The sequence below is a fragment of the Molossus molossus genome, unplaced genomic scaffold (genome assembly GCF_014108415.1).
Source record: "Molossus molossus isolate mMolMol1 unplaced genomic scaffold, mMolMol1.p scaffold_m16_p_2, whole genome shotgun sequence".
Classification (NCBI taxonomy): Eukaryota; Metazoa; Chordata; class Mammalia; order Chiroptera; family Molossidae; genus Molossus; species Molossus molossus.
In genome coordinates this window covers 133,160,313-133,187,013 of record NW_023425355.1, presented here as the reverse complement: position 1 = coordinate 133,187,013, position 26,701 = coordinate 133,160,313, and the positions used below count along the sequence as shown (strand labels likewise).

At 41.6% G+C, this 26,701-nt stretch overlaps 2 protein-coding genes across 5 annotated transcripts in view; one reads left to right on the top strand and one right to left on the bottom strand.

Moving 5' to 3' along the window:
- Positions 1 to 5,680, top strand: part of CNKSR2 (connector enhancer of kinase suppressor of Ras 2) — a 297,838-nt gene extending 292,158 nt beyond the window's left edge. For all 4 annotated transcript variants that reach the window (XM_036270511.1, XM_036270512.1, XM_036270514.1 and 1 more), the window contains 2 exons: positions 618 to 814; positions 3,318 to 5,680. In XM_036270511.1, coding sequence (XP_036126404.1) covers positions 618 to 814; positions 3,318 to 3,533 — 413 coding nt within the window. In that variant the 3' untranslated portion in view covers positions 3,534 to 5,680. The remainder of the gene's footprint in view (positions 1 to 617; positions 815 to 3,317) is intronic.
- Positions 5,681 to 6,582: 902 nt separating this feature from the next.
- Positions 6,583 to 8,741, bottom strand: KLHL34 (kelch like family member 34). The gene has a single exon (XM_036271596.1). It carries the CDS (start codon positions 8,739 to 8,741, stop codon positions 6,780 to 6,782), a length of 1,962 nt encoding a protein of 653 aa, XP_036127489.1. The 3' UTR covers positions 6,583 to 6,779.
- Between the last annotated feature and the right edge of the window lie 17,960 nt (positions 8,742 to 26,701).

Below are 26,701 nucleotides of genomic sequence, written 5' to 3'. Positions count from 1 at the left end.
CATTTAATTAAAGCATTATTGATAATTTATGATCATTTACTACATTTACAATGTGGCAGGCATTATTATGGCAGTCACATGAAACCTAATAATAATCTATGACACACTATTGGAAGATTTTTATAATCAAATAGATTCCAGTGAATGCCATTCCATTTTATGAAGTCTGGAAAAATGTAAAAATCAGTTTATTGCTAAACCAGGAGAGCTCTATTAATCAGTATTTCTATGCTTACCAATATAATTATAAAGGATATGTATTAATGTTTTATAATATTAAATCATGTGTAGGATTGTTTCTGTGTTGTGTACCTTTTGTATTCTAATTCTTTGAACTTAATGGACTCAAGATATTTATTGTGATTTGCTACTAAGGGCATATTTTATTAATCAAAGTATCCTATTATTTGATCATTATAAAACAATTGGCTGCCTGTAGCTAATCTTTCCCAGTATAACTAGTAGCTGTGGGTTTGTTGTGATTTTTTTTAATGTAATTGTGTTTTTCCAATAATTCATTATCCTGTTTTATCAGATGATATTTTAGTAGATTTTTGGAGTGTCAAATAACTGTTTATTACACTGGATTCACTTCTCTCTCTTTCTGGACATTGCAGGTGAAAGTAGGGAAGAAAAATTAGGAGACTCACTGCAAGATTTATACAGGGCATTGGAGCAAGCCAGTCTGTCACTGCTGGGAGAACATCGCATTTCAACCAAGATGGAATACAAGCTATCATTTATAAAGAGATGCAATGATCCTGTGATGAATGAAAAACTACATAGGCTGAGAATTCTCAAAAGCACTTTAAAGGTAAGATAGGAAATGGAAGGAGAAATTTATTTCAAGAGGTTTATTCCTGAATTCAAAGGTGATTACCAGATACTCTAGATGAAGAAATAGAAAATGGGATGGGGGAGTGGGGTTGGGGAGCATAGGTAAATAGGAAGAACCTGAAGCTGAGCTGTTCTTATTGCATAATAATTGTATTAGTAAAGAGGAAATAATCTTAACTATTCATTAACAACTCAAAGCGCTGACTAAATGTTATGTGACTTACTTCTAGGAGAAAACAGGATGTAATTAATTATTTTTTCCAAAAATGGAAGGCTGGTGTTATTACTCAGTCTTTTGCTTTCCTAAGACAAATGCACCATGTAGTGTAAGCAACATAGCTATTAGAAGAACACAGCATGCATGCAGAATACAGTAGTGGGTGCTAAAAGGATTTGCCATATTTAGGGACTACTTCTGAAGCACATTTGAGATAAAGCCACAGTGATACATGTTCCATGTAGAAATTTTATAATTGTTCTCTTTACATTATCAGTTCCCAATTCACATGGTACTTTCCTATTATATATTTCCACAAGTGCTTCCATTGTCTCTGGTCTTATTATGCCACCCACTTATTGGGCAGGATGTGGAGAAGAGAGGGGAGCAGAGAGGCAGGAAGTCCAAGGAGGCAGAAAAGTGAGCGCCCTCACTGTGTGTGTCTGCATGGGAGAGGGCCTGCCACACAAACTCTCCTGCAAGCAGGCCCTGTACCCTTGAAAAATCAAAAACAGAAAAAACTATCCTATAGAGCAGAAGGTCATATTTCAGATTCACAATATGTTGCTGAGGTTTGGGGATTTTGAAACATAGACGAGTATCAAAAAAGATAAAATAGAAAATGCATTATTTGAAAATATTTTCTGTAGCAAGCAGTCAAGTTTTCAGAGTCAAAAGCTTCCAATTGGTATTCATGTAAATACTATTGCAAATCCATGGGACAACCTAATGGCCTTTTGGTAACTAAGAACAAAATGTTTAAAAGAGATATAATGTTTGTAAGAATGATTCTGGTAACCATTTCTATTCCAAAAATATCTTTACCATCTCACCTAACAGACCCCAGTCCCTACCCCTCACCCAAACTGCCTGGTTACAGCAGCAAGCAGACATTTTGAAGCAGGTCAGGCTCACATATTTTAAACACCTGCTCCTGTCCCTCTTTCTCAGTCCCTTACCCCTGTCTTTTATGTTATATAGATTCCAAAAAAAAGTGTTTTCTTCTAGTAGCAAAGAATATGTTCTACTCAATGAGTATTGATGAGGCACCAGGTATGTGATGCTGTGCTCTACTCTCTGGGGCAAAGAAAGATGACAAAAAGCCACTGTAAAAAAATTATTTGACCTTGGGTGGTGGGCACATAATGCAATGTACAGATCATGTATCATAGAAATCTACACTTGAAACCTATATGAGCTTATTAACCAATGTCACCCCAATAAATTTAATTTTAACAAAGAAAAGAAAAAGAAATGCCCCTCGTTGGTTAAAACGAAACAAAACTAAAAATCTATGGAGCCTTATGCTTTTTTTTTTTAATCCTCACCCAAGGACAGTTTTCCATTTATCATCAGACAGAGTGGGAAGGGGGGGGAAACATTGATGTGAGAGAGAAACATCGACTGGTTGCCTCCTGTATGACCCAACCAGGGCCGGGGTCTAACTGCAACCAAGGTACGTGGCCTCAACTGGAATCGAACCTGCGACTCATTGGTCCGCAGGCTGTCGCTCTAACTGCTGAGCCAAACCGGCCAGGGCTAGAGCCCTATACGTACTTTTCAGTGTGTGAAATTAATAGGAAATGGAAATCTCCCATTAGATTAGGACAACTGCCCAAGCAAAGTTGGGTGTGTGGTTCCTGAAATTGTAACAAGACCCTCACTAAGCACAGGGTGACTCCAAACATCCTCGGTCCGAGCCCTGCTGTCTAGAACAACTGCTTAGTCACGTGGCTGTCTTTCCCTCTCAAGTCTGGCTAGCCCAGAAGTTTGCCTTCCCACTTCCTGCAGAACACTCCCTAGATTTCCCAGCCCCTTTCTTGGACCCATAAAAGACAGGTACTGACCACTTAGTAAGAGAGAAAGGACAACATAAAAGTAACTCAAGACAAAATGTGGTAAGTCCACTTAATGTCAGTGATAAAGTGTTATGGGAGCATCAATTAGGGAGAACATTTTTTCCAGCTGTTAAAGGAAGGCTTCAAGAATTGAGAGGCATTTGAACTAGATCTTAAAGAATGAGGAAGGTTTCCATAGGCAGAAATGATAAATGAGAAAAAATAAACCACAGAGAGTTGGAAATATAAGGCATACCTCGTGGGTAGAAAAAAGTACACTAGGATTTTAGTCTATAAATAGCTAAGTTTGGATATACCAGAACTGTTTCTTATGGGCTTCTTAATCTTTTGCCTATTAACTTTTTATTTTAAACTTGAACAAAAGTTTGTCCACATCTTAATTATTGAATCCTTTTGCTTTTCAGGCCAGAGAAGGGGAAGTAGCCATTATTGATAAAGTCCTAGACAATCCAGACTTGACATCTAAAGAATTCCAACAGTGGAAGCAGATGTACCTCGATCTTTTCTTGGATATCTGTCAAAACACCACCTCAAATGATCCATTAAGTATTTCTTCTGAAGTAGATGTAACCACTTCCTCTCTAACACACACTCATTCATACATTGAAACGCACGTGTAAGTGTATTTTGCCTTCAGGCCATCTGGTACCTTCTGGTACTTTGAAACAAGTATATAAGGTAGTTTTTATATCAATGTGTGGAACACTTGACAAGCTATACTTCAGTGTTACCAAACTATATGAAACAAACCATATATGGTCATCATACCATTGTCTTTAATGAGCATTTGTATATTTTATATGCAATTAGTGCTCAGCTTATGTTTACCATGTGCAAAATCAACTGTCTTCAGTGATTTAAAATTAACTTTTGCAGACTATTCTGAAGACAGATGGTCTTCAAGTAGAAAAAAAAAAACATAAAATGGCAGTTTTCTAAGGTCATCTTTTCTCCCTTTAAGTTAATTTTATATAAACAAGACTTCAAAAGTAAATCACATTTTTTCAGGTTCAGATATCCTTATGGGTGGGAAAGAATTTAAACCTTTTTTATATTTATTAAAATGTTCTAAGAATTTTCTTAAACATTGCACAAAGTTTAATGTTGTAGTTTTATTTTTGTGAAATGTAGATGCGCCTACAAGAGTTAAGCAAAATAGAAGAGCATCAACATAAGAAAAGTTCAGGTATCTAATATCCGTCTTAATAGTCTATTAACTTGTGAAAGCTGGTTAATGGGAATACTATTCCAAATCTATGGGGACACTTAATGGTGTATCAGGGCAAAGCTTTGTAAGATGTTTTTGTAACTAAGACCAAAATTGAAGATAGAGCTGCTTTATTTTCTTGGTTTAAATCTTCCTTTATTTTTGTAGTGATGATATGCTGATTGTGTACAGAGGAATTTAAGAGTGGATTTTTTTAAACACATTTAACTCGCCCAGAAAGGCAGCTAACAGATTACATATATATAATTTCAGCCCAAACTCATGTTTTTAAGCTGCGATTCTTAAAAACTAGAAGGTATAAACTGAAATGAATCAACTTTCCAGTTAGTTTCCAATTTTCCCGCTAGTCCATTAATAAAACTTATGGAAGTATACTTCAGGCAGGGAAATAAAATATGTTTAATTACAGGCTGATGTGTGTTATAAACAATATTGAAAAATAAAAATGTACCTCTCTCCTGAAGAGCAAGAGGATGATGGTCATTCAGAGATCTTTTCCATTGAATTATATGAGAGAAACAAATTATTGGGGTTTTTCCTGGCTTCATGAATTGTTCTATAGAGTGGATGAAATCTATGAAAACGTCCTCTTCACATATTTCCACTTATGAGCATCTCGTTTTTGAAAGTGATCACAGCATGATAATGACTGTGCTGCTTTTTAGTGTCTGGCTGCATAACGTACAAGTCACAATTTGCTGTTTTTTTAGGAGGAGGAAGGGACCCTCCTTTACTATTCTATATCCTAAACTCTACTTCTAATCAGCTTTATACTGTTGCCTGTACAGCTCAGTGAATGTACTTTCATCTCTAAGAGTTCAGATATACGCCAGTGAATATTTTTGCTGTAGAGGAGAAAGTAAAAACTCCACAGCAGGAATCTTTTTCTTTGCTTTTGAAACCACCATTGAATCACTATCGTTTTGCAGACTTTGCACAACTGTACAGGAAAGTGGCCTTTCTACAGCACATTTTCAGTAATCCTATATTTAGTCAAAATGGATGAGAAATCACGTATTAATGTTTGTATGGAATTTTGAGTCCAGTGTAATATTTTTATCATTTAAAAAAAACCTGTTTGTAAAAACATTTATTTACTGCATGGATATTGATGCACATTAAATTTGTGGGATTTTGTATATGTAAACAAACAAACAGAAAACCTCTTGTCCTAAAATGAAGTGTGCTTGTTACAGGTATTTAGACTTATTGATGTTTACTAGATCAAACGTGTACATTCACTTAAAAATATCTGTACCTGATGGATGTGTCATGAATACAGTGGCCAGGTTGTGCCCTGTAAACAGCAAGCAGTTGATGGAAAGACTTAGCTGTGTTGCTACTAAGCAGCTTTTCCTTTTGTAAAGTCGGCTCTGTTGTTTTAAATGGTAAAAATTAAACTAATGAATTTTAAAAGACTTGTGGCTAGCCTAGCATGAAAGAGACCTTTTAACATTATATATCTGTATATTTTATTGCATTAGTTTCAAATCTAGGAGAGAGGCAGCATTGTAAACTGAAGTCAAATAAATTCAGCTCTTAATGAATCCTTATAAAGCACCTACTTTATTCAGAGTCCTCACCATATCTTTGTGATGCAATCACACAGCCACCATCCCTCCTTTCCCCCTTCTTTCCCCCTTCTTTCCCCCTCCCCAGTTACGAGCTCTAACTTTGCAACTCCATTGGTGGTACAAGCCAGAAGTGCCTGCTCAGCATACAAGCATCTTCTCTGAGCCCCTGTAAAGTCAAGCTGGTTTCCCATTTCCCTGACTCTAACTTGAACATTTCACCTACTCCTCTTTCCTTTCTCTGTGATTCTTTGGGGAAACTGGAGGGGAGGAGAGCACAAAAATAAGTTGTAGTTTTTAAAATATAACCTACAGCATGTCTGCAGAATGAACATTTAAAGAGGATGAAATAAATAAGATTTTGTTTCTGTTAGATGTTCCACTTAACCAAGGAACCTGATTATTATGGCTAAGGTTTGCTGAAATAAAACTTAAAAGCAATGAGCTGCCTCAAGTCAGGGCAAAAGCAGACAAGGGGTAAGTAAGAATGAAGAGCAGAAAAACTTAAGTCAGGTGATTTTTATAAAAAATAAAAAGCTCTTTCTTAGAGATGGTTTTCCCTCTCAGCTCCATATTTATATTAAACCAGAGCAGAAACATGGTTCTGGACCATGAAATCATATATCTCCTTATAATGATTTCATGTTATTTTATTAAGGCACTTTCCCTTTACTATTTATTCTGGGTCTTGTGTATAACTTCTTATGGAACATTGGGGGGGGGCATTTGTTTGGCACAAACGTAAACACTGTTTAGCACCTAGGGAAACACTTACCTATAAGAAGGAAAAAAAGGGTCACATTTTATTTTTGAAAGTCCATCCTTAGCCCAGCATGAGAATTTTTAGAAATCCCCTACTCACTGAAGCTGATTCACAGGTCCTTCTACTTGACCCCTCCTGTCTCCCCTTCTTAGCTTAAAGGGAAATGTTCCTCTCTGGCCAAACTTTTTTTTGCCTCCTTAACCTTCAGGAGCCGTCCCCAGAGTCCCATTCTTAGGAAAAGCCCACATGTTATTCTGAAAACCTGCTGAAGCACGATTTTCACCTCCATCCACCTGAGACTGCACTAACCCATTAAGCCCAACACTAAATCTGGAGCCTCTCTGGTCACTCCGGTCTCTCCCTCCCTCTCCTCGTCCGCACCCTCGGCCAGCTGCAGTACTGCGCACTGCAGGCCACTCCAGGCCCAGGGCAGCGTGCAGCCTATGTCCTCCCAGCAGTCCAGGTCGAGATCATAGCCCACCACGTTGCGGGTAGGCACCTGGCGCGAGTCCCGCCACTTGACACCACCCAGCAGCAGCGCTGTCTCCTCCACCACCGCCAGCCCATAGCAGAAGCGGTCATAGGGCAGTGGCCGCAGCCGAGTCCATTGGTCGGTGCCTGGGTCGTAACGCTCAATCTCAGAAAAAGGCTCATAGCGCCCCAGAAAAGCAAACACCGCACCGCGAAGTGCAGCCATGTGGTGCCCGAAGCGGGCCGTGCCCATAGGCGCCCTCTTGCTCCAGGCCCGCTCCCCGGGGCCCAGGGAGTACACGTCCCTGAGACTGCTCGAGCCGCCCTCGCCTCTCCCTGCCTTGCCCCCGGAGATGTATACCACACCGCGGTCCCCAACAGCCCCCGCGTGACCATGCAGAGCCCGTGGCAGCGCCCCAGCTGCTGTCCAGCGGTCCCAGCGCAAATCGTACATCTCCACCGTGGCCAGCGCTTCGCCGCCCGCTCCTAGGCCCCCGACGGCCAGCAGTCCCTCACCCACGGCGCCACACCAGAAGTGGGCCCGCGCTTCCCGCATAGCGGGTACCGCCGTCCAAGCGCGGAAGCGGGGGTCATAACGGTGCACTTGGGCCGTGACCACCCGCGGGCCGTCGGCTTGGGGAGAGGAGGCGCTGCCAGAAGGGCTCTCTCCACCGAGGACAAACAAGAAGTTCCCCGCTGTGCACACACTGTGCCCCAATAGCGGTGCAGGGAGCCGCGTGAGGCTGCGCCAGCGGTGGTTGTACACATCGAAGGCCACCACGTCCTGGGTGAGCTCCCACTCTTCGTCCTCCTCTTCTTCCTCCTCCAACTGCTCCTCTTCCTCCTCCTCCTCAGGCTCCACTGCGGCGCCCCTGCCCCTGGCTACCCCCTGGGGGACCGCGACCTCCTCAGCCACCATCTCCCGCCCCCTGCGCCCCCCGACCAATAAGATTCGGGTTTGCGGGCTCCGGACGCTGGTCTGCTCGTCCTGCAAGAGCGGCTGGCGAGAGGGTGCCATATGGTAGTTGAGGGCCTGGATGATGAGGCCTTTGACACAGGCGGGCAGCACAAGGCCGGAGCCCGAGTACACGGGCCGCAGCACGTCGGCGGGCACCAGGCCGAAACGGACGCGCTCCAGCAGCGTGGCGCAGTAGGCCAGGCGTTCAGCCTTGGGCTCCTGTCGCAGCCAGGCTAACGCCAGACCCAGCAGCCCAGCCTCTGGCACCCGCGCCACGTTGGGGGCACCCAGCACGGCCCTCAGCGACGCGGGGTTGAGCTCCAGCAGCCCCACGGGGCCCGCTCCCCGCGCCAAAAGCTCCCGCAGGTGTCGAACGATATAGCGCTCAGCCGCGTCCAGCGTGTGTGCCAGGCCGAAACGCGCCGCCACGTTGGCAGCGAAGCAGCAGTTCTCCGGAGCCAGCAGGCGCTCCAGGTAGCGGCCGCACAGCCCCAGGGCCTCAGTGACCTGTAGGTAGCTGGCGGCTTCCAGCGTGTCCTCCACGGTATCCATAGAGAGTGGCAGCCAGGCGGTGTAGATGAAATCCAGCAAGCGCTGAAGGCCAGCCGCCGACGGCACGTGCAGGTGGATCACGCGTGCCCGGGATTCCCGGGTGTGGCTCTTGAACAGAGCCCTGAAGTAGTCGCTGGAACACGCGAGGAGAGACCTGTGCGCGGGGAACTCGCTGCCCTCGGCCTCCAACGTCACGTCGCACAGGAAGCCCTCGGCGCGCAGGGCCTGGTAGCCGGTGAGCAGCGCGCCTCCATGAGCTTTGCAGTAAGACAGGAAGTAACTCATGATGCCCAGGGCTGGAAGCGGCCGGGCGGGGGCTGGGGCCGGTCAGCCCTGGCCGAAGGCATCCTGGGACCCCACGCGCGAGCCTCAGGGGCCCTAGAAGGGACCCAATTTTTCCTGCTCAGCTTAAAGCGGGGGGCTCTGTCATCCAGGTTCGCAGATCTGCCCGTGTACCTCTCAGAGCCAATTCGATCGGGGAACGGCTTCCAGAAGCCCTTAGTGATGGTGGGCACGGAATTTGGAGTCTTCCGGGAGGGTGCATGGTTTGGTTTCCGCGGCTTCCGAGGTTGCCAGCACGTTGCCCAGAGCCCTCACACAGGCCTAGTTTGGGGAGCCCACACCTGTGCGCCGCGCACCATCACTTATAAGGGCCAAGCTGCGAGTGGACCTACTCCCGGGGGTGCTGGATCTCCGACGGCCCAACAGCTCTCATGCGCAGATGTCAACCGGCTCGACGAGTCCCGGGAGTATGAAGCGAGGGCTCTGACCTCCTGAGGGTGGATGAGGAGGACAGGTTCTGCGGGCACCCGCCGAGGGCTGGGGACAACTGGCTACGGGGAGGGGAGGGGTGAGCTTGTTCCGCGCGGAGGATCAAATCAAAGCCTGGGGAATTAGGGCGGGGGGGTGCGGGTCAGTGTGGCCGGTGGGAGGCGTGATTGGGTGCTGCACATAACTGGCCGGTAGCTCACAACGACAGGAATAGCGCGCAGTCTCGGCCTCCCCTACGCGCCCCGCCCCCCGTCCCGCGCCCCAGCTGCTGGAAGCGAACCGAGGGCCGGATACTGGAAGAAGCGTCCGGACCATGGAACCTGACTCTAGTGACCCAGAGAGCTGCCGGTCACCAGGGGGTCCCGGGAACCCGGCTGGGGTTTGGGGAGAAGCGCTCGCTGGAGAGGCTCGAGTCTACAGGGCCCCTATGTCTAAAGGTGTCTGGGAAGGGTCGCCCTGCTGGGCTGGAGGAGTGTCGACCCGCGGGTGTCCTAGGAAAGAAGCCTACGGCTTCCGACTTTTTGCTTTAAAGAGGTCCTAATTAATCCGGTGGGAGTGAGGATTAAGCGGCAACTTCGCCTGCTGACACCCTAGAGGCCACTGGCGGGAACCACGTCCAGTCGAATCCGGGCTCCCAGCCAGCAGCACTAGGTAATACACCCCTCACCTGGACTAAACTTTCGAGATGCTGACCTACTCTATCCCTTTCTGGCTTGTCTCACATTCCGCATTCGGGAATTTGCTCCCATCCCGCTCCCCGATTCCAGCTTAGTTTTCCCTTCCCTTTCTTGGACCCTGCCCCGCCCTTCCCTTGGCACAGTGGACAAGGAAATTGTAGGCGACTTGAGTTTTCTACCTTTGAATGACCACTTGCTTTAAGAAAATAATTCATTCCAGTTTCTCTCTTTGATTTTCCAGGCTCTGATCTAATTAGCCTGCTGTATCTTCAATGTCGTAATGAGATACAATGGGCAGTACGGTTGCAAAGCTCCATAGAGACTGAAGTTTCATATGCCCCCCACCCCCACCATGAAGTTATTTTTATAAGACTCACTCCGCACAGAAGTGATGACTAAAACCACCTCAATCCTGAGACATTAGGAAAACAGTTCTCCCATCTCCTCCATTCTGCTCTTAAATAACTAAATGATCACTGTAAATTTTCTTGCTAATTTGAAGGCTATTCTGTGTTTTGCTGTCATCTAGAATGGACTTTTCTATTTTGTAATGCAACCCCTCTGGCAATCTGTTTTAAGTGAACCTTTGGAGAGTATCTGAAATAATTTGCATTTCTAACAGTTGGGCTTTTATTTTGTAGGGAAAAAAAGCCCAAGGAAGGATAAAATTCTATCATATTTTGCCTGATATGACATCAGTACTTATAAGGTCTCCAATTAGAAATCATTCTGAAAGTGCATAAAATACTAGTAAAATGATTTTGCTTTCTTGTCAGAGATAGAACTGCTTTGTGACTTAAATTAGTGAAATTATAAAATGCAGGCAGGGGCTCAGATTAAGGGCTTGCTTAAAACTCCCGAGGCTAAAAGTACACCAATTTGAATTCCTAATGTTAGAGCTACCGATGGGTTCATGGCTGACTTTTCTTTTTCAAGTACTAAAGTTCTTAGTTCAAAAATAAAATACCAGCCTTGTTTACTATGCACAAACAGATCTGTATGGTGAAATTAAATCGCCTTTACTCAACCTAATAGAATTTTGCTAGAAGGAATATTTGAGATCCTTTAGCCAAACCCTCTCCCTTTACTCTGCAATTTCTTATTTTTCTTTTTAAACAAATGTGGCAAGTGAGCCCCAGAAAAGAGTACGATTTGTCTGGATGACTTGGACATTGAATTATAAAGTCTGGACCGAAATCCGTGGCTCCCTCCCCACTACATTATGTGACCTCATGTATGATAAAAATAAAATAGTGCAACATGATTTACTTAAACCAAATTCTACAGTGATAAAGTTTAAATGCAGCTATATAAACAGCATATTTTTAATCAGATCATATCTGTCCATGACAATGCATTCAGGTTGAATCCAAAATTTCACATCTGAGAATAAAATGCTGTGGAAGACTTTGAACTCTTGATATCAACAATCCAATTTTACATACCAAGTATATATTCATCGCTGGCCCAACATCCACCCTTAACATGTTTTGCCAATGAGGATATGATGAACTGTGTTAACTGAAGACATTTTCATATTGGATGTGTTTATAAGGTCTTGTTTAGAAAATAGAATTGACAATTCATCCAAGAACATTCTTGTCCTTTGAAGAATGGTTATGGAAAGTATAAATACTTTAATTCCTGTACAATATTAAGTATGTTAACATTTTTAGTTGTGGTTTTTTTGTTTTGTTTTGTTTCTTTGGTTTTTTTTATTAATTTATTTTTGTTACAGATGTTTCTCCTTTTTTTCCCACTGATACCCTCATCCCCATCACTCCCACCCTGTCCCCAGCTTTGTTGTCCATGTCCATTGGTTGTGCATACATGCATATAAGTTCTGTGGTTTATCTCTCCCCCACCCCCTCACCATCTTCTGAGGGTTGTCAGTCTGTATCCTGCTTCCACATCTCTGGGTCTGCCCTGTGCCTCAGATTATTATGTTCATTGTATTCGACAAATGAGTTAGATAATGTGATATTTGTCTTTCTCTGCTTGGCTTGTTTCGCTTAGGATAATACTCTCCAGTTCCCTGCATGTCTTCTCAAAGGATAAGACATCTTTCTTTCTTACAGCTGCATAGTACTCCATTGTGTATAGGAACCACCACTTTTTTTTTTATTTTTCAGAAGAAAATGCCTGTTTTTTATTCGCTTTACTAAAAAAAAAAAAGAACTACTTGGCAGCTTAGAAACAATTTAGTATTAAGAGCATCAGGCAGATAAAATACACAGAATAATCATCACCTAAGTACCAAGTGCAATAGTCTTTATTCTTTTTTTAATTAATTAATTTATTTACTTCTGTTACAGATGTTTCCCCTTTCCCCCCCACTGATTCCACCCTCCCTATCCCTCCTCGCCTTGTCCCCAGCTTTGTTGTCCATGTCCATTGTTCATGCACACATGCATATAAGCTCTGTGGCTTATCTCTCGTCCACCACATTCTCTTCTAGGGATTGTTAGTCTGTACCCCACTTCCACGTCTCTGGGACTACACAATTCCTCGACTGTTATGTTCATTATATTCCACAAATAACTGAGATCATATGATACTTGCCTTTCTCTGTTTGGCTTGTTTTGCTTAGGATGATACTTTCCAGGTCCCTCCATGTTGTCTCAAAGGATAAGAGATCTTTCTTTCTTACAGCTGCATAGTACTCCATTGTGTATATGTACCACCACTTTTTTATCCATTTGTCTACTGATGGACATTTGGGCTGTTTCTAGATCTTAGCTATTGTAAATAGTGCTGTTACAAACATAAGGGGACATATATTCTTTCTGATTGGTGTTTCAGGCTTCTTAGGGTATATTCTTAAAGTGGGATCACTGGGTCAAATGGTAGTTCAATTTTTAATTTTTTGAGGTAACACCATATTGTTTTCCACAGTGGCTGCACCAGTCTGCATTCCCACCAGCAGTGTACTAGAGTCCCCTTTTCTCCACACCCTCGCCAACACTTGTTGTTTGATGATTTTTTGAATACTGCCATTCGGACAGGTGTGAGGTGATACCTCATTGTTATTTTAATTTACATCTCTCTGATGATTAGTGATGTTGGGCATTTCTTCATATGTCTCTTAGCCATTTGTATGTCCTGTTTGGAGAGGTGTCTATTTAGGTCCTCTGCCCATTTTTTAATTGGGTTCTTTGTCTTCCTTTTGTTGAGTTGTATGACCACTCTATATATTTAGGAAATGAAACCCTTATCTGATCCATCATTGACAATTATGCTCTCCCAAACAGTGGGTTGCCTTTCCATTTTGGTGGTTGTCTCTTTTGCTGTGCAGAAGCTTTTGAGTTTGATGTAGTCCCATGAGTTCATTTTCTTCCTTGTTTCTGTTGCCCTAGGAGATGTATCAGTGAAAACTGCTGCGCATAATGACTGAAATTTTGTTGCCTAAATTTTCTTCTAGGATTTTTATGGATTCATGAATCACATTTAAGTCTTTTATCCATTTTGAGTTTATTCTTGTGTATGGCATAAGTTGATGGTCTAGTTTCATTTTTTTCTTTTTTATGTAGCTGTCCAATTTTCCCAACACCATTTATTAAAGAGGTTGTCTTTCCTCCACTGTATGCTCTTCCCCCTTTGTCAAATATTAGTTGAGCATATTGTCTTGGGTCCATTTCTGGGTTCTCTATTTGTTTCCATTGATGTATCTGCCTGTTCTTGTGCCAGTACCAGGCTGTTTTGATTACAGTGGCTTTGGCCCTGGCCGGTTTGGCTCAGTGGTTGGAGCATTGGCCTACACACCAGAGAGTCCCGGGTTCAGTTCCCACTAGGGGCAAGTCTCAAAAAAAATAAATAAATAAGAGAGACACTTTATTACAGTGGCTTTGTAGTATAACCTGATATCTGGTAATGTGATCCCTACAACTTTGTTCTTCTTTTTCATTGTCACTTTGGCTATTTAGGATCCTTTTTGGTTCCATATGAACTTTATTTTTTAAATTAATTTATTTATTTTTTGTTACAGATGTTTCTCTTTATACCCCATAGGCACCCCCCTCCCCACCTCACCCTCGCCCTGTCCCCGGCGTTGTTGTCCATATCCATTGGTCATTCATACATGCATATAAGTTCTGTGGTTTATCTCTTCCCTCCCCCCACCCCCTCTTCTAAGAGATGTCAGTCTGTGCCCTACTTCCACGTTTCTGGGTCTACCGTATTCCTCAGGATGTTATGTTCATTATATTTCGTATATAAGTGAGATCATGTGATATTTGTCTTTTTCTGCTTGGCTTATTTCACTTAGAATAATACTTTCCAGATCCCTCCATGTTGTCTCCAAGGATAAGAGATCTTTCTTTCTTACAGCTGCATAGTACTCCATTGTGTATATATACCACTGCTTTTTTATCCATTTGTCCGCTGATGGACACTTGGGCTATTTCCAGATCTTTGCTATTGTAAATAGTGTTGCGATCAACATGGGGGTAGATATATTCTTCCTGATTGGTGTTTCAGGCTTCTTAGGATATATTCCTAGAAGCGGAATCACTGGGTCAAATGGAAGTTCAATTTTTAATTTTTTGAGGTAACACCATATTGTTTTCCATAGTGGCTGCACCAGTCTGCATTCCCACCAGCAGTGTATTAGAGTCCCTTTTTCTCCACACCCTCACCAACACTTGTTGTTTGATGATTTGTTGATGGCGGCCATTCTGACAGGTGTGAGGTAATACCTCACTGTTGTTTTAATTTGCATCTCTCTGATGATTAGTGATGTTGAGCATTTCTTCATATGTCTCTTGGCCATTTGTATGTCCTTTTTGGAGAGGTGTCTATTCAGCTCCTCTGCCCATTTTTTAATTGGGTTCTTTGTCTTCCTTTTGTTGAGTTGTATGACCACTCTATATATATTGGAAATTAACCCCTTATCTGATATATCATTGGCAGTGATGTTCTCCCATACAGTGGGTTGCCTTTTCATTTTGATTACTGTTTCTTTTGCTGTGCAGAAGCTTTTGAGTTTGATGTAGTCCCATGTGTTCATTTTTTCCTTTCTATCTGTTGCCTTAGGTGATGTATCAGTGAAAATTCTGCTCCATATGATGTCCGTAATTTTGTTGCCTACATTTTCTTCTAGAAGTTTTATGGATTCATGGTTCACATTTAAGACTTTTATCCATTTTGAGTTTATATTTGTGTATTGTGTTAGTTGATGGTCTAGTTTTATTTTTTTGCATGTAGCTGTCCAATTTTCCCAATACCATTTATTAAAGAGGCTGTCTTGACTCCACTGTATGCTCTTGCCACCTTTGTCAAATATTAATTGAGCATATTGCGTTGGGTCCATTTCTGGGTTTTCAGTTCTGTTCCACTGGTCTATATGCCTGTTCCTGTGCCAGTACCTGGCTGTTTTGATGACAGTCGGTTTGTAGTATAACCTGATATCTGGTATTGTGATCCCACCTACTATGTCCTTATTTTTCAAAATTGCTGTGGCTATTTGGGGACATTTTTGGTTCCATATGAACTTTTGAAGTATTTGTTCTAATTCTGAGAAATATGTCGTTGGTATTTTGATGGGGATTGCATTGAATCTATAGATTGATTTGGGTTGTATGGACATTTTAATGATGTTAATTCTTCCAATCCATGAACAAGGTATGTGCTTCCACTTTTTTATATCTTCCTCTATTTCTTTTTTCAATGTCCTGTAGTTTTCTGCAAATAGGTCCTTTACTTCTTTGGTTAAGTTTATTCCTAGGTATCTTAATTTTTTTGCCACAATGGTAAATGGGATTGTTTTTTCAGTTTCTCTTTCTGTGAGTTCATCATTGGTGTATAAGAATGCTGTCGATTTCTTGACGTTAATTTTGTATCCTGCTACATTTCCAAATTCATTTATTAAGTCTAGTAGATTTTTGATGGAGTCTTTAGGGTTTTCTATGTAGAATATCATGTCATCTGCACATAATGACAGTTTCACTTCCTCCTTTCCAATTTGGATCCCTTTTATTTTTTCCTCATGTCTGATTGCTGTGGCTAAGACTTCCAGTACTATGTTAAATAAGAGTGGCAAAAGTGGACATCCCTGTTTTGTTCCTGTTCTTAATGGAAATGTTTTTAGTTTCTGCCCATTGAGTATGTTGTTGGCTGTAGGTCTTTCATATATGGCCTTTATTATGTCGAGATATGATCCCTCTATTCCCACCTTGCTGAGTGTTTTTATCAGAAATGGATGCTGGATTTTCTCGAATGCTTTTTCAGCATCTATTGATATGAACAAGTGGTTGTTATTCTTCATTTTGTTTATGTGGTGTATCACATTTATTGATTTGCGAATACTATACCAGCCTTGCATCCCTGGAATGAATCCCACTTGGTCATGGTGAATAATTTTTTTGATGGAATACTGGATCGGATTTGCTGGTATTTTGTTCAGGATTTTGACGTTTATGTTCATCAGGGATACTGTCCTGTAGTTTTCTTTCTTTGTAGTATCTTTTTTTCTGGTTTTGAAATTAGAATTGTGCTGGCCTCGTAGAATGTGTTTGGAAGTATTCCTTCTTTTTGAATTTTTTGAAATAGTTTGTGGAGAATGGGTGTTGGTTCTTTTTTGAATGTTCGGTAAAACATTCAAAGCCATCCGGGCCTGTGCTTTTGTTTGCTGGGAGAGTCTTGATTACCTCTTCAATTTCCTTAGTTGTTATTGGTCTGTTCAAGTTTTCTATCTCTTCCCGGTCCAGGTTTGGGAGACTGTGTGTGTCTAGAAATTTTTTCCATTTCGCTTAGATTGTCGAATTTGTTGCCATATGATTGTTCATAGTAGCTGTTAACAATCTTTTGTATTTCTGTGGTGTCGGTTGTTACTTCTCCTCTTTCTTTTCTGATTTTGTGTATTTGGGTTCTCTCTCTTTGTTTCTTGGTGAGTCTAGCTAAGGGTCCATCAATCTTGTTTATCTTTCCGAAAAACCAGCTCTTTGTTTCATTGATCCTTTGAATTGTTTTTTTGGTCTCTATGTCATTTATTTCTGCTCTAATCTTTACTATTTCCTTCCTTCTACTTGCTCTGGGGTTTTCTTTTTGTTTGCTTTCTAATTCTTTAAGTTGTGAGGTTAAACAGTCAATTAGAAATTTTTCTTGTTTCTTGAGGTAGGCCTGTAGTGCTATGAAATTCCATTTCAGAACTGCTTTCGCTGTATCCCATAGATTTTGTGTTGTGTGTTCATTTTCATTGGTTTCCAGGAAGTTTTTAATTTCTTCCTTGATATCCTCGGTAACCCATTCATTGTTTGATAACATACTATTTAGCCTCCATGTGTTAAAATGTCTTTGCATGTTCTTGTGGCAATTGATTTCTAGTTTCATGCCATTGTGATCTGAGAAAGTGCTTGATATGATTTCAATCTTCTGGAACTTGTGGAGATTTAGTTTGTGTCCTTTCATGTGGTCTATCTTTGAGAATGTCCCATGGGCACTTGAGAAGATTGTGTATTCTGTAGTTTTGGGGTGTAATTCTGTGTAGATATCTATTAAATCCATTTGGTATAGTGCTTCATTTAGAGTCTCTCTTTCCTTGCTAATTTTTTGTCTATCCGGTGCTGTCAATGGGGTTTTGAAGTCCCCTGCTATGATTGTATTGCTGTTGATTTCTCCTTAGAAGTCCTCCAGAAGATTTTTAATATATTTTGGTGTTCCTATATTGGGTACATATGTTTATCAAGGTTATATCTTCCTGTTGGATAGATCCTTTCAATATTATGTAGTGTCCTTCTTTGTCTCTAGTTATGGCCTTCATTTTGAAATCTATTTTATCAGATATGAATATTGCTACCCCAGCTGTTTTTTGCTTTCCATTTGCTTGGAAAAATTTTTTCCATCCCTTCACTTTTAACCTATGTGAGTGTTTGTTCTGAGGTGGGTCTCTTGTAAACAACATACAGATGAGTCATGCTTTCTTATCCAATCAGCTACTCTGTGTCTTTTTATGGGAGAATTCAATCCATTTACATTTCAGGTGATTATTGATATGTACTTATTTATTGCCATTTTTGTTTAGTGTGGTTCCATTTGTCTTCCCATTTCTCCTGCTAATTACAGCAGTCCTTTTAACATTTCTTGCAGTGCTGGTTTGGTGCTAATGTATTCCCTTAGCCTTTTTTTGTCTGGGAAGCTCTTTATTTGACCTTCTATTTTGAATGATAGCCTTGCTGGATAGAGTAGTCTTGGATTCAGATCCTTGTTTTTCATGACCTTGATTACTTCATGCCATTCCCTTCTGGCCTGTAGTGTTTCTGTTGAGAAGTCAGCTGAGAGCCTTATGGGGTTTCCTTTCTAGGTAACCTGTTCCTTCTCTCTTGCTGCTTTTAGGATTCTCTCTTTGTCTTTATTTTTTGGCATTTTAATTACTATGTGTCTTGGTGTGGGCCTGTTTGGGTTCTTCTTACTTGGGACTCTCTGTGCTTCTTGAACTTGAATGCCTTCTTCCTTTACCAAATTAGAGAAGTATTGTGTCACTATTGTTTTGAATATATTCTCTATCCCTTGCTCATTTTCTTCTTCTTCAGGGACTCTTATGATGTTAATATTATTACGTTTCCAGTTGTCCCACAGTTCTCTTAAGCTGTCTTCCTGTTTTTTAATCGTTTTTTCTTTTTCGTTTTCTGATTGGTTGATTTTTTCTACCCTGTCTTCTAATTCACTGATCCGGTCCTCAGCTTCCTCTACTCTGCTTTTTAAACATTCCAATGTGTTTTTCATTTCTGATATGTCATTTTTTATCTCTTCTTGATAGTTTTTAATTTCCAATTGGCTTATTTTCAGCATCTCCATGTCCTTACTCATGCTGTTGAGCTTCCTCAAGATCATGGCTCTGAATTCTAGCTCTGTTAACATGCCTAACTGCTCCACATTGATCTCATCTTTGGTGGAGGTCTCTTGCTCTTTCATTTGGCTTCTGTTTCTGTGTTTCACCATTTTGGCTATCACAGTGGGCTTTGGAGCCTGTAAAGTTTTCCCTGTGGGTGTTGGTGTTCTCCTGTTTGTGGCTCCCTCTCCTGGGTTTAGATGAGCGAGGGAGGACCCACGTTAAACACCACTGTCAAGTCTTACTTCCCTGGTTAAAGTTGCTAGCCCAGGAAAGATACTGTTATCCTCTAACTTTTTGCCTGGAGGCTAGCAGTCGAGGTTACTTGATGAGTTTTGGGTTGTCAGTTGATTGAAAAACTTCCTCAGGTGCTCAGCATAATGGGATTTCACTAGGGTGGGGCAGATGTTGGTTGTTAATGAGCTTCAATTAGCACTTCATTAGCCCATAGGGTGGCGTTGGATCTCCTAGGGAGGAGCTGCCGCCTCTCCCAGAGCCCTGGGAAGGAGCAATATGGCCACTGTCCTGTGTGGCAGCAACTCAGCAAAAGCTCTGAGTGCCTTCCAAATCCCGAGTCTCCCGACACAGTTCCAGTTCAGTCCACGCTCCCTCTGCCGGAGCCCAAGGTGAGTGGCTGTGGCTTTTTTAGCCTCTGTCCTGGCTCTGTGCTGTGGAGCTGCTTGGGAGTGTAACCGAGGGCACTGCTCCCAGCTAAGGCCACTGCTCAGCTGCCTACCGTGGGTTCCCAGCCCCCGTCTTGGACCATCACAAGCCTACCAGGATCGATTCAGTGTCCCTGGTTATATGGTCCTCGCAAGCTGCTTTTCTGTTGGTTTTTCCTGTCGATTTGTCTGTGTTATATTTGTAATTCCAGTTTGGTTCTAGGAGATGGTCTGTGTAGCTTCCGTTCACTTCGCCGCCATTTTGGAATCCTTCCCATATGAACTTTTGAAGTATTTGTTCTAGTCTATGAAGTATGTCGTTGGTATTTTGATGGGAATTGCATTGAATCTATAGAGCTTTGGGTAGTATGGACATTTTAATGATGTTAATTCTTCCAATCCATGAACAAGGTATGTGCTTCCACTTTTTTATGTCTTCCTCTATTTCTTTTTTAAATGACCTGTAGTTTTCTGTAAAGAGGTCCTTTAGTTCTTTGGTTAAGTTTATTCTTAGGTATCTTAATTTTTTTGCCACAATGGTAAATGGGATTGTTTTTTCAGGTTCTCTTTCTGTGATTTCATCATTGGTGTATAAGAATGCCGTCGATTTCTTGACGTTAATTTTGTATCCTGCTATTTGCCAAATACACTTATTAAGTCTAATATATTTTTGATGGAGTCTTCGGGGTTTTCTACATATAGTATCATGTCATCTGCAAATAATGACAGTTTCACTTCCTCCTTTCCAATTTGAATCCCTTTTATTTTTTCTTCATGTCTGATTGCTGTGGCTAAGACGTCCAATACTATGTTAAATAAGAGTGGCAAAAGTGAGCATCCCTGTCTTGCTCCTGTTCTTAAGGAAAATGCTTATACTTTTTGCCCATTGAGTATGGTGTTGGCTGTAGGTCTTTCATATATGGCCTTTATGATGTTGAGATATGATCCCTCTGTTTCCAGATTGCTGACCGCTTTTATCAGAAATGGGTGCTGGATTTTGTCAAATGTTTTTTCATCATCTGTTGATATAATCATATGATTTTATGTTTCATTTTGTTTATGTGGTGTATCACATTTATTGATTTGCGAATATTGTACTAGCCTTGCATTCATGGGGTGAATCCCACTTGGTCATGGTGAATATTTTTTTTTATTTTTGCTGGATCTGATTTGCTAGTATTTTGTTCAGGATTTTGGCGTCTGTGTTCATCAGGGATATTCGCCTGTAGTTTTCTTTCTTTGCAGTGTCCTTTTCTGATTTTGGAATTAGAGTTATGCTGGCCTCATAAAATGAGTTTGGAAGTCTTCCTTCTTCTTGAAATTTTTAAAATAATTTGAGGAGAATGGGTGTTAGTTTTTCTCTGAATGTTCAGTAAAACTCCCCCATGAAGCCGTTCGGGCCTGGGAGTTTATTTGCTGGGAGAGTCTTGATTACATCTTCAATTTCTTTTGTTGTTATTAGTTTGTTCAAGTTTTCTATCTCTTCTGGGTCCAGTTTTGGGAGAATATGTGTTTCTAGAAATTTGTCCATTTTACTTAGAATGTCACATTTGTTGCCATATAATTGTTCATAATATTTGCTAACGATTCTTTGTATTTCTGTGGTGTCAATTGTTACTTCTCCTCTTTCATTTCTCATTTTGTGTATTTGGGTTCTCTCTGTTTGTTTGTTGGTGAGTCTAGCTAAGGGTCCATCAATCTTGTTTATCTTTTCAAAAAAACCAGCTTTTTGTTTCATTGATCCTTTGATTTCTGTTTGTTTGGTCTCTATGTCATTTATTTCTGCTCTGATCTTTACTATTTCCTTCCTTCTACTTGCTCTGGGGTTTTCTTTTTGTTTGTTTTCTAAGTCTTTAAGTTGTAAGGTTAGACAGTCTATTAGAAATTTTTTCTTGTTTCTTGAGGTAGGCCTTTAGTGCTATGAACTTCCCTCTCAGAACTTCTTTCGCTGCATCCCATACATTTTGTGTTGTTGTGTGTTCATTTTCATTGGTTTCCAGGATGTTTGTAATCTCTTCCTTGATCTCCTTGGTAACCCATTCATTGGTTAATAACATGCTATTTAGCCTCCATGTGTTAAAATGTCTTTGCATGTTGTTGCAATTGATTTCTAGTTTCATGCCACTTTGATCTGTGAAGATGCTTGATATGATTTCAATCTTCTTTTTTTTTTTTTTATCCTCACCCAAGGATATTTTTCCATTTCTTGTACAGATAGAGTGGGAGGGAGAGAGAGGAAGGAGAGAGAGAGAGAAACATCGACATGACGGGACACATCGAGTGGCTGCCACCCGCATGACCAACCAGGGCCGGGGACAAACTGCAACCGAAGTATGTGCCCTTAGCGGGAACCGAACCCGGGTCTCTCCGGACCGCAGGCCGATGCTCTAACCGCTGAGCCAAACTGTCCAGGGCGATTTCAATCTTCTTGAACTTGTCAAGACTTAGTTTGTGTCCTAACATTTGGTCTACCTTTAAGAATGTTCCATGTGCATTTGAGAAGAATGTGAATTCTGTAGTTTTGGCGTGTAGTTCTCTAGATATTTATTAAATCCATTTGGTCTAATGCTTCATTTAGAGTCTCTGATTCCTTGTTAATTTTTTGTCTAGGGGTATATCCAGTGATGTCAGCGCGGTGTTGTAATCCCCTGCTATGATTGTATTGCTATCAATTTCTCCTTTGAAGTCTGCCAGAAGATTTTTAATATATGTTGGTGCTCCTATATTGAGTGCATATATGTTTACCAAGGTTAGATCTTCCTGTTGGATAGATCCTTTCATTATTATGTAGTGGCCTTCTTTGTCTCTAGTTATGGCCTTCATTTGGAAAATATTTTATCGGATATGAGTATTGCTACCCCAGCTTTTTTTTTTTTCCTTTCAGTTTGCTTGGCAGATTTTGTTTCATCCCTTCACTTTCAACCTATGTGAGTCTTTTGTTGTGAGGTGAGTCTCTTGTAAACAACATATAAATGAGTCATGCTTTCTTATCCAATCAGCTACTCTGTGTGTTTTTATGGGAGCATTCAATCCATTTACATTTCAGGTGATTATTGATATGTACTTATTTATTGCCATTTTTGTTTAGTGTGGTTCTATTTTTCTTCCTATTTCTTCTACTAAATACTGAAGTCCTTTTAACATTCCTTGTAGTGCTGGTTTGGTGCTAATGTATTCCCTTAGCCTTTTTGTTTTTGTCTGGGAACTCTTTATTTGACCTTCTATTTTGAATGATAGCCTTGCTGGATAGAGTAGTCTTGGATTCAGATCCTTGTTTTTCATGACCTTGATTACTTCATGCCATTCCCTTCTGGCCTGTAGTGTTTCTGTTGAGAAGTCAGCTGAGAGCCTTATGGGGTTTCCTTTGTAGGTAACCTGTTGCTTCTCTCTTGCTGCTTTTAGGATTCTCTCTTCGTCTTTCATTTTTGGCATTTTGATTACTATCAGTCTTGGTGTGGTCCTGTTTGGGTTCTTCTTAGTTGGGGCTCTCTGTGGTTCTTGAACTTTAATGCCTTCTTCCTTCACCAAATTAGGGAACTTTTCTGTCACTATTTCTTCAAATATATTCTCTAACCCTTGCTCATTTTCTTCTTCTTTGGGGACTCGTATGATGCAAATATTATTGCATTTCCAGTTGTCCCACCGTTCTCTTCAGTTGTCTTCCTGTTTTTCATTGTTGTTGTTGTTGTTGTTTTTCCTTTTGGTTTTCTGATTGGTTGATTTTTTCTACCCTGTCTTCTAATTCACTGATCTGGTCCTCAGCTTCCTCTACTCTGCTGATTAGTCCTTCCAATGTGTTCTTTATTTCTGCTGTCATTCTTCATTTCCACTTGGTTGGTTTTCAGTGTTTCTATATCTTTACTCATGGTTCTGATGTCCTTACTCATACTGTTGAGCTTCCTCAAGATCCTGGCTGAACTCGACCTCTGATAATTTGCTTAACTTCATTTCACTTATCTCATTTTTGATAGAGTTCTCTCGTTCTTTCATTTGGGATTTGTTTGTTTGTTTCTCCATTTTGGCTATGTCAGTGTGTTTTGGAGCCTGCCAAATTTTTCCTTTGGGTGTTGGTGTTCTGCTGTTTATGGCTCCCTTTCCTGGGTTTGGATGAGCATGGGTGGGCCCACATTAAACACCACTGTCAAGTCTTACTTTCCTTGGTAGATTTTCAAGCCCAGGAAAGGTTCAGTTATCCTCTAGCTTTTTGCCTGGATGCTATTAGTCATGGTTACTTGAAGAGCATTGCATTCTCAGTTGAATGGAAACCTCCCTTAGATGTTCCTCATAGGAGGATTTCTGGAGGATGGGGTAGATGCTGGTTGTTAAGAGACTCAATTTGCATTTCTATGGACCACCTGGGTTTGGTTGAATCTCCAAGGGAGTGACCACAGACTCTCCCCAGTGCCCTGGGAAGGAGTAAGTTGGCTACCATCCTGCATGGCCACAACCCAGCAAAAGTTCTGAGTGCCCTCCAAATCCTGAGTATCTGCATGCAGTTCTAGTCCTGTCCAACCTCCCTCTGCCAGAGCCCAAGGTGAGTGGCTGTGGCTATTTTAGCACTCTTTCCCAGCCCTCTGCGCTGTGGAGCCAGCTTGGGATTTTATCCCCGAGGGCACTGCTCACAGCTAAAACTGCTGCTGTCCGTGGGCTCCCAGCCTCCTTCTTGCGCCTCTGCAATCCTACTGGGATTGATTCAGTGTTCCTGGTTACATGGTCCTCACAAGCTGCTTTTCTGTTGCTTTTTCCTGACAATTTGTCTTTATTTTAGTTGTAATTCAAGTTTGGTCCTGGGAGATGTTCTGTGTACCTTCCATTCTCTCTGCTGCCATTTTGGAATCTATTTTTTTAGTTTTTGTGCTAGGTGTGTGTCTTAAGTTGGGTCACCTGGAAGCAGGCCCTGCAATCCAACCTGAACGCATGGTAATGTGTAGATGTGACAGGATCTGATCATTACATTGAAAATGATCTTTTTGAGCCCTAGCTGGTTTTGCTCAGTGGTTAGAGCATCAGCCTGTGGTCTGGAGAGACCCGGTTTCGGTTCCCGCTAAGGGCATGTACCTCGGTTGCCGTTTGTCCCTGGCCCTGGTTGGTCGTGCGGGTGGCAGCTACTCGATGTGTCCTTTTCACATCGATGTTTCTCCTCTCTCTCTCTCTTCCCCTCTCTCTCCTACTCTATCTGAACAAAAAATGGAAATAAATGTCCTTGGGTGAAGATAAAAAAAAAAGAAAATGATCATTATGGGTATTATTCCCCCTTAAGACTATCGACCCCTTGAGAGCAGGGACTGTTTCTTGGCCTTTGTATATTCAGCCCCTCTCATGGTCTTTGGAATGACTAATGTTGAGTTGAACAGATATAGGGAATGGTAACATCAGTGGGAGGAGTAAAGGGTTAGAAAGAGAAACTTGACTGGGACAATTACTTCCTACTCTCTGGTTCTCTTTCTTCCCTTCACAGAAGCTGGGATTGAAGATACATCCTGGTAAGGCTGTGAACCAACATCCCTAGGAATCAGGCTGGTGACTGTGGGTGGCCCCTAACTGGTGAATCTAGGTGGACTCAACTCTTCTCAAAAGGTCTAACCACCTCATCCAGCCACCATTACAACCTGGTACTGCCCCGCAGCCAGAGTACTTTACCTAAATCAGCCCCCCATCGCTCTCGCCTCCAGTCAGACACAGGGCCTCAGGTGCCCCAGAATCCCCTCCATGTCCCAGTTTATATGGCCTGACTTCTGCTGAAGGCCCTGAAACACACTCCAGCATGTCTGTTGGGATCCTGCAATTTTTCCTGAACCCTACACATTGTCGGGACTGTGGCCTGCTGTCCGTGATCCCTTCCATATATCTGCACCTGTTGTGACAGAACCTAGAAATAAAGCCCTCCAAGCACCCACCTCACTTCCCACACCAAGGTGACACTACTAGTTAGTCATGTCAGTTCACTTTCCCTGAATTGGCCCTACCTAGCTACACTTAAATTCTATAGTTGTCACCTCTAAAATAATTGTATGAGTTGAAAAAAATCCAAAACTACAAATGTCCATGTATAATGGGCACTTAAAATTTTTTACAATTGTGATTTTTGGGTAATGGCTTTATTGAGACATAATCCACATCCTATACAATTCACTCATTTAAAATATATAGTTCAGTGGTTCTTAGCATATTTACAGAGTTGTGCAACCATTACCAGAGCCTAATTTTGGAACATTTTCATCACCTCAAAAAGAGATCCCATACCCTTTCATTGTCATTACTAGCCCCTCAAACACTAAGCAACCACGAATATACTTTCTTTCTCTATAGATTCTGGAAATTTCATATAAATGGAATCATACAATACATGGTATTTTGTGACTATTTGACTTAGCATAATGTTTTCAAGGTTCATCCATGTAATGCACTACTGAGGAAGAAAAAAAAAATTATATAATAATAGCACTGGAGCCTTGGCCAGTTTGGCTCAGCGGTTAGAGTGTAGGCCTGCGGTCCAGAGAGACCCGGGTTCAGTTCCCGCTAAGGGCACGTACCTCAGTTGCAGTTTGTCCCAGGCCCTGGTTGGGTTGTGCGGGTGGCAGCCACTCGATGTGTCTCTTTTACATCAATGTTTCTCTCTGTCTCTCTCTCTCTCTCTCTCTCTCTCTCTCTCTCTCCCCCTCCCTCTCTTCCTCTCTCTCCCTCCCACTCTATCTGAACAACAACAACAAAAAAGATGGAAAAATGTCCTCGGGTGAGGATAAAAAAAAAATACTCAAAATAATAGCACTGGGAACCTTTTTTCAAAACCATAAAACTCTAAAATGTGCCTATTTGATATTTAGGATACAGTTTTTGGCAGGTTAATTCTTCATCATCTATCATTACTGGCTCCTTTATGCTTCCTTCCATCACATGGCTTCTGGCAACCTCAATGGAGAGTCTGCTATTAGAAATTGATTCATTAACTAAGCTAATTGTGAAAACATGATTACAAACAATAATAGACATGCATTAGAAAATAAATGCCAGGTTATCTTCACCCTCTTCCAAGACATTTTTTTGCATGTATGTGAAATGTACTTTATCTTTGTGACATGCAATTCAAGCAAAAGCATTTCAAGGGAAGAGAGAGTTAATCATGAGTGATTTTGACATTCTGGCGCAGGTGACAGCTTAAGGAACAGTGTGGTGGGTAAGAAAGGACTAGGCTTTGGGGTCAGACTGACCTGCGCTCCAGTTTTAGATCTGCCTCAGGTGACTTAAGTAAGTGACTTAAATCCTACTAGTGTCATTTTATTATTTAAAAAAGGAGGATACCACCTGGCTAGT

Excerpts from the sequence above, each read along its gene's own strand:
- KLHL34 (XM_036271596.1), bottom strand. The coding sequence starts at position 8,741 with ATGAGTTACTTCCTGTCTTACTGCAAAGCTCATGGAGGCGCGCTGCTC.